A 7094-nucleotide genomic window follows, 5' to 3' on the forward strand; every position below is an offset into this window, starting at 1 on the left:
TTATTTTTCTGTCTGTACATCTTGTACAAATTTAAATTTAGAAATATTACAAGTTTGATTTTAGTTAGAATTTACTTGCGTTCAACTTTAATTTGTCAATAAATTTGGGACAAAATAGTCCTGGATAATAAAGTCGTTATATTGTTTCTACGTTATTTTACCGTATATAAATTTTTTTGTAACATTTGATATTTAAAAAGAGTCCGTCCCATGGTCATGAGTACATAGCGTGTGCAGGCTCAAACTTAAGATTTTGTAAAAAAAAAGTATTATTAATCAAATCGTTGGAGCTTAAAGCTACCAACCTTAAAAAAAATGACCTTAATAATTTTGGAGAAAAAAGTCTGAAAAAATAATTGTAGAAATAGTCTATAGTAAGGAATTTTTATAATTTTCATATATTCTGTTAAAAAAAAAACTCCAAGTACTACAATTTCTTATATGGCTTAGTAAAAGCGATGGGATCACAATGGTTATTTTGTTTTGTATTGACGTTGAGAGCCATTAAATTTTTGAAATAAAGGCTTGAAATTTGCATGATTTAGTTGAAAAGTCTTAGCACATCAATTTTTTTTATTTTTTTTACAAAACGAAATTTACATAGATTGAAGTAATATTTTAGAACTCTTTTATGCCGATGCAGTAATTTATCAATTTTCATGTACCACAGACAAGCACTGTATCTCATTAAATATCTAGTATAAATAATGAGTGCATTATTTCATCTCTTCAATTTGTGTCATCTTAAAATGGTCCATTAGACCCACCGGCATAATTGGAGTTTAGTTTGTATCCGATAATACGAGTCCGAGTACAACGACCGACGCTCCTACGGCCCACCCACATTGACTTAGTCGCGCTCTCGTCCCCCACACTACCAGATCTCGTATTTATTTACTTTTATATGCTGTAATTGGTGTAGAGTGTAGACTCTGTCGTGTTTGAATGTGACTCCTTACATCATAGTTTTTCGGTATGAAGAATAATAAAACGCGTAGACTTTCTTGTTTTTATCCGAATTTTCCGAGCGGATATTTAGGCTAGCAGTTAGTCGATAGTAGATGACTTAGCACTAGCAGATAATTCGTATCCTCTGCATTAACTCAGAAAGGAATCTTTTGAGTTAATGCCTATGGACCGTCCGATTAGCTTCAAGATTCGTGTGAATTAGATCCGCACTAATATTAAAGACCCTCATGTTTTAGGCGGGGGCCGGATGGACTCCGTTTACAATCGGACGGTCCATATGCATCAAACGATGCTCTTTTGACTTGATGCAGACGATGCGGACTTACTAGCAGAAGCATTCAGTGACTCGCTGCACAGAAACCGCATATTATCTGTTTTGGAAAATCATCCCATCATCGCTCTTTTGCCTCTTCCTTCCCTATAATTCTCCACCCCCCTGCTTTCTTCTCTCGTCGCTCTTCCCTTGTGCTAGATCGGTAGATCTCATCTCAGATCTCTCTCCCTCTCTCTTACTCTCATTCTCTCTGAGATCGTAACAATGGCGACAAGCGGGTCCGTGCCTGCCACACCTCTTCTGAAAGATGAGCTTGACATTGTCATCCCGACAATCAGAAATCTCGATTTTCTCGAGATGTGGCGCCCCTTTTTCCAGCCGTACCATCTGATCATAGTTCAAGATGGAGATCCGACCCGAACCATTCACGTGCCTGAGGGTTTTGACTACGAGCTCTACAACCGCAACGATATCAATCGCATCCTTGGCCCCAAGGCATCTTGCATCTCCTTCAAGGACTCCGCTTGCAGGTGCTTCGGTTACATGGTCTCCAAAAAGAAGTATATCTACACCATTGATGATGATTGCTTTGTAAGGCTCTTGCTCTTTATTTGGTAGTTTAGAATTAATTGAGTGCAAATTTGAGTTGTAGGATTTAGATCCGTGTTATTTACTTTTGGATAAGGACCTGATTTTTTTTGTTACTGTAGATCTTTTATTCATTTTGATGAATTTTACTGTTTTGGATCTGGGGCTTTCGTTCTATAAGTAGTGTCAGCACTAGGAGGAAAATAGGATCATGAATTCGAATGTTTCGTGCTTGATCCATCACTTATCGTCATTAATTTGTAATTTGATCTATGATCTTGATTTTATCAAGTCAAACAAATGGTCAACCAAATATAATTTTTTGTCTCTTAGTTGTAGATCAGTTAGTTTGAATTTCCAGATCAGCAGATCTGAACTTTTGGTTTCATTAACTTGAAAGGTGAGATAAGCATAATCTTGAGTTAGTTCAATTCTTTTGGTCTTATTTAGTTTTGGTAATTGGTGTGGTACTTGGATCTGGCTATTTGATTTGGAGGCCAAAATTCTAACCAGAAATTGTGAAAGTTTTATATCAAGCTAATGACCTATTGAATACCTGAATTTGGTTAAATTTGTATGCTCTTGAGTCATGCTCTCATCTATTCGATGTTTTACATCAGTGTTTGTTGGTAATTAGGCATGATGAGGTATTGTGTTATGTAATTCTGTTAAATTAGGTGAACTCAAATTCAGTGTCTGATATAGATGGTAGACCTCACTTGACTCAAACAGCTACCCTTTTTCTATGATTAAACCAAGGGATCTAATCTGCTAATCAATAGGGATGCCTTTACCCAATCACTAAAAAAAGTAACAGTCATCATTCTTTTTGTTGTTATCAATCTCAGTGACAGCTAACTGAAGCTTCTATATTAGTTGGTGATTTTGTTAGACAATTACCAACATCATTCTTTTTTGTACTGATTTGGTTAGACACTTAGTTTTAGTTGGTGAGATCTTACTAATAAACTATACACCAAGCTATGCATGATTGGGTTCTGGCCCAACATAAAATAAAGCTGATACTCAAATAGAAATAACAATAATTTGGTTCAACAGAACTTATTAGTTAAAAGTATTACAGTACTTTGTTAAACTAATGAAGCTCTTTGTTAAATGTAGGTTGCCAAGGACCCATCTGGGAAGCAGATAAATGCTCTAGAACAGCACATAAAGAATCTGCTGTGCCCCTCAACCCCATTCTTCTTCAACACACTGTACGACCCGTATCGTGAGGGTGCAGACTTTGTTCGTGGTTACCCTTTCAGCCTTCGTGAGGGTGCCAAGACTGCCATTTCCCATGGTCTCTGGATGAACATCCCTGACTATGATGCCCCCACACAGATGGTCAAACCCCTTGAGAGAAACACCAGGTAGTGCCTAATTTTAGTACAGTTGATAGTAGGGGGTTACTAACTAATGCTATCTTTTGGTACTTGCAAATAACAGCCAGTAACTTTTGTATTTACTAACTAGTCTAAATAATTGAAAGTACTTGGAAATACATTTGTCTTTTAGGTTAGTTTGATGAAAAATGTAATTGTTATCTATGGCCAACTGTTTTGCATATTCCGGGATGCATATTTTATATGAACAAATTATGAACATATTTTCTTGGTTTAGTTTAGTAAAAGCTGGATGTAACTTAGTCATCTTTCCGATTGGTTTGACCTCAGATTTGACTTTTGTTTGTTGCTGCAAATAATATAAATCGCATATGTTAATGCAAAATGCAGAAAAGTAGTGGGTGTAGCAATAACCCTGAAGTCGGCATTGCTAGTTCTTTTTTGCAGCGTACTAATTTTATTGTTTTATTGTTTATGCTTTGTTGAATTGTAGGTATGTGGATGCAGTCATGACAATACCAAAGGGAACACTTTTCCCAATGTGCGGCATGAACCTGGCTTTTGACCGTGAGCTCATCGGCCCTGCCATGTACTTTGGTCTTATGGGTGATGGTCAGCCCATCGGTCGCTACGACGACATGTGGGCCGGCTGGTGCATGAAGGTTTATTAAATCTCCTCACTGCCATTCCCTCCTTGTCTATTTAATATTATCTTCAGTAAGTAATTATAGCTTATTTCTTTCTGAATAGGTGATCTGCGACCACTTGGGTCTTGGTGTGAAGACTGGCCTTCCCTACATCTGGCACAGCAAGGCCAGTAACCCATTTGTGAACCTCAAAAAGGAATACAAAGGCATTTTCTGGCAGGAGGAGATAATCCCGTTCTTCCAGGCCTCTACTCTCTCAAAGGAGCATGACACTGTCCAAAAATGCTACAATGAGCTGGCCAAGCAGGTCAAGGAAAAGCTCGGCCCAATTGATCCCTACTTTGTCAAGCTGGCTGATGCCATGGTTACCTGGATCGAGGCATGGGACGAGCTCAACCCCACTGCAAGTGCAAGTACTGAAACTGCTACCAATGGGCCTGCCAAGAAGTAGAGAGATTTTCTCAGGACGGTGAGACTCCACAGGAATGTTTAGTTATTGTTGTGTACTGAATTTATCTTGGGTAGCGTACTACTGAGGTGTCTAAGCTAATATTTTTTTATTTCTGGCAGTTTTCATTTTTGTAGCTGAACCAATTTGGTATTTTGTTTGTTACTTGTGATATTCATATTGGAATAAAGATTGTTAGTGTTTCTAAAGTGAATTCTAGCCAAGAATACAAAAGATTTTCTTTTCAGATGTGATTAACTACTTTGTGTTTCCCGTTATTCTGTTATTTGAAAGCTTTTTGTTTTTAATTGCTGTTTCAAGTTTTGAGATAATCTGTATCTAGTATTGACTATAAAAGTTCTCTTTAAATTAATACTCGGACTACAATTTTGTGTGGCTATGGATTGTTTCTGAATTGGGAGAGATATATCATAACTTTACCATTACATAATTGCAACCATACACAATTCTTTTTTTTTTCGCAATTAAACCCTCCAAATTTTGCAATGATGTTAATAAAGATGCAGGTTGTACCACCGTAGTACCTTTTTTTTTGGATAAAGTGGGGAAATTCACCTGTTTCCGTTGAAATAAATATAAGTTATACTGGTACCAACTCGAAAAAGAAAGAAAAGAAAGCTAGTAACTACTTGCAAAAAGACATACACCGATATGGACAACAACATACAAGTACTGAAATTTCTGGAGTGTGAATATTAAGTTCTTCCATTTTCTTTAGTTCGATGAAATTTCTGGAGCGTGATCCTTCATTGCAATCGGATAATCTAATTAGGTAGGGCTTTGGCTGTAGGAGAGGATAAACTAAGGAATATTTTCTTTTGGAGTGTTGGAGCCTTGGAGGTAGGGGTGAAAATGGGTCGGATATTACCCGTCCGGATCTGTATCCGATTTTTTGCAGATTCGAATATGCGGATACGGATAGTTGCGGATTTGGATACGGATACGGTTTGAGTTTCGGAATCAGATACGGATACGGATAATTATCTGTATCTGCATAAATTAGTATTTCGGATATCTGCATAAATATATATTGATCCTAAGTTATAATTATTTCTAAATAAAAAGCAACACGTGACTGACTGGCTTTTTTTAAGAATTCTGACAGCCTCCATCCAATAGTTGCACGACGACACCAATAAATAGCCGACGAAATCAGAGACAGAGCAACAATGGGGACTTTTCAATTTGCCCCAACCATAGATCGAACCTTCTTCACAGTAGCTGAGTAACAATAAAAAGGGGAAACTGAGGCTTCTCTCAAGATAAAGGAAATACACAAGGCGAGGAGAAATGAAATCCGCCTAAGCTGGTAAAGAAGGATCCAAATCCAACTTACTGGTAATAGAGAGAAGGCGGTCAGAAAGAATTATAGATTTTTTAGCAAACAGACCCCTAACTTTCCTAATATCACAAAAGGAAGGAATGGGAGAAGTTAGTTTCCAATTTCATGACACGTGGGCCCCTGTAGAATTAGGATAGGCTAGTCATCTATGCCTTTTAAGTAGATTTTAAATTTATAGTTTTTACTGTTTAATTATAACTAGGCGTTTTTTAACTTTCCCTAAAGACATGTAATATGTTCAACTACTCTTTACATTCAATAAAGTACACCTAAGGGTTTTTCTCAAAAAAAAAAAAAAGTTCCCATACACGTAATCTGCTTTTGCATATAGGTTCATAATATAATTTGATTGCATTATTGCCTTAAAAAATTATCATTTCCCAAAAGAAAAAAAAATCTGCTCTTTCAAAGTTTTGTTATTGTTTACAACAAAAATTGTAATCAATAAATATAACTTATAACTAAGTACTGTTAAATTATTTCCATGTAGCAAGTTCTTTTTTTATTTTTTTTAACCACAATTAATTACATAAAAAAGTTTTAGCTAAAATAAGTATCAACCACAATTAACCACAATTAATTTCCATGTAACAAGTTATTTTTATATTTTTTTTAACCACAATTAATTACATAAAAAGGACTTCAGCTAAAAAAAGGTTTCAACCACAATTAATTAGATATATATTTTGAATTAGAAATCCGAATTATATCTGTATTTGTATTCGTATCCAAAAATATCTGATCCGTATATGTATCCGTTTAATATCCGATCATTATCCGTATTCGATTACTATCCGATCCGTATCCGATCCATTTGCACCCCTACTTGGAGGTCGGACAATCCAATATTTTTATTGACAAATTTTATAAGAAAATAATTAGAAAAGCAAACTGTTCCATAAACCAGGCTAGGATTAAAAGGCTCTAGCCCAACAAATTTAAAAGAAAGCCGGGTCAATGTCAGATAAATTCCGAAGTTTATAACATTAAGAAAAGGCCGAATCCTTCCAATCCAAAAGTGATGGGAAGCGTACCTAAACAGATATGGCCTCTCGCTTCCTATTATCGGAACTCAATCGTGCGTAGTTACAATTAGAAATCGCAAGTGATAGAGATGGAAATAAACTGAAATTGCAAGTGATAGAGGAGATGTACCGTGTACATCACCCCCATTCACACTTAACGGGACTCCAGTGAATGTGATTTTATTTGAAGAGAAATTTATATATATGCCCATCCTAACTTCATTATTTAGATATGTACATCACCCCATTCACACTTAGCGGGACTCCAGTGAATGTGATTTTATTTGAAGAGAAATTTAGATATATGCCCATCACAACTTCATTATTTAGATATTTACCTATCAAAACTTCAAATTTAGTTATTTCCCCATTTAAACTCGTTCATTTTATTTATATCTTCATCTTGTAATTTAATCAAATGAAAATACTAATTA

At 35.8% G+C, this 7094-nt stretch overlaps 1 protein-coding gene across 1 annotated transcript; it reads left to right on the top strand.

The window, feature by feature from the left end:
* Positions 1-1322: 1322 nt before the first annotated feature.
* Positions 1323-4481, top strand: LOC144559183 (UDP-arabinopyranose mutase 1). The gene is made up of 4 exons (XM_078308165.1): positions 1323-1834; positions 2954-3204; positions 3671-3839; positions 3928-4481. Exons 1-4 carry the CDS (start codon positions 1508-1510, stop codon positions 4273-4275), a joined length of 1095 nt encoding a protein of 364 aa, XP_078164291.1. The 5' UTR covers positions 1323-1507; the 3' UTR covers positions 4276-4481.
* Positions 4482-7094: the final 2613 nt, after the last annotated feature.

The sequence above is a fragment of the Carex rostrata genome, chromosome 9, assembly GCF_964058835.1.
Source record: "Carex rostrata chromosome 9, lpCarRost1.2, whole genome shotgun sequence".
Taxonomy (NCBI): Eukaryota; Viridiplantae; Streptophyta; class Magnoliopsida; order Poales; family Cyperaceae; genus Carex; species Carex rostrata.

Bases quoted from the DNA above. Each gene is read 5' to 3' on its own strand.
- LOC144559183 (XM_078308165.1), top strand. From the start codon at position 1,508: ATGGCGACAAGCGGGTCCGTGCCTGCCACACCTCTTCTGAAAGATGAG. The intron at 1,835-2,953 runs GTAAGGCTCTTG...TGTTAAATGTAG, and splicing joins CCATTGATGATGATTGCTTT to GTTGCCAAGGACCCATCTGG. The intron at 3,840-3,927 runs GTTTATTAAATC...CTTTCTGAATAG, and splicing joins GGGCCGGCTGGTGCATGAAG to GTGATCTGCGACCACTTGGG.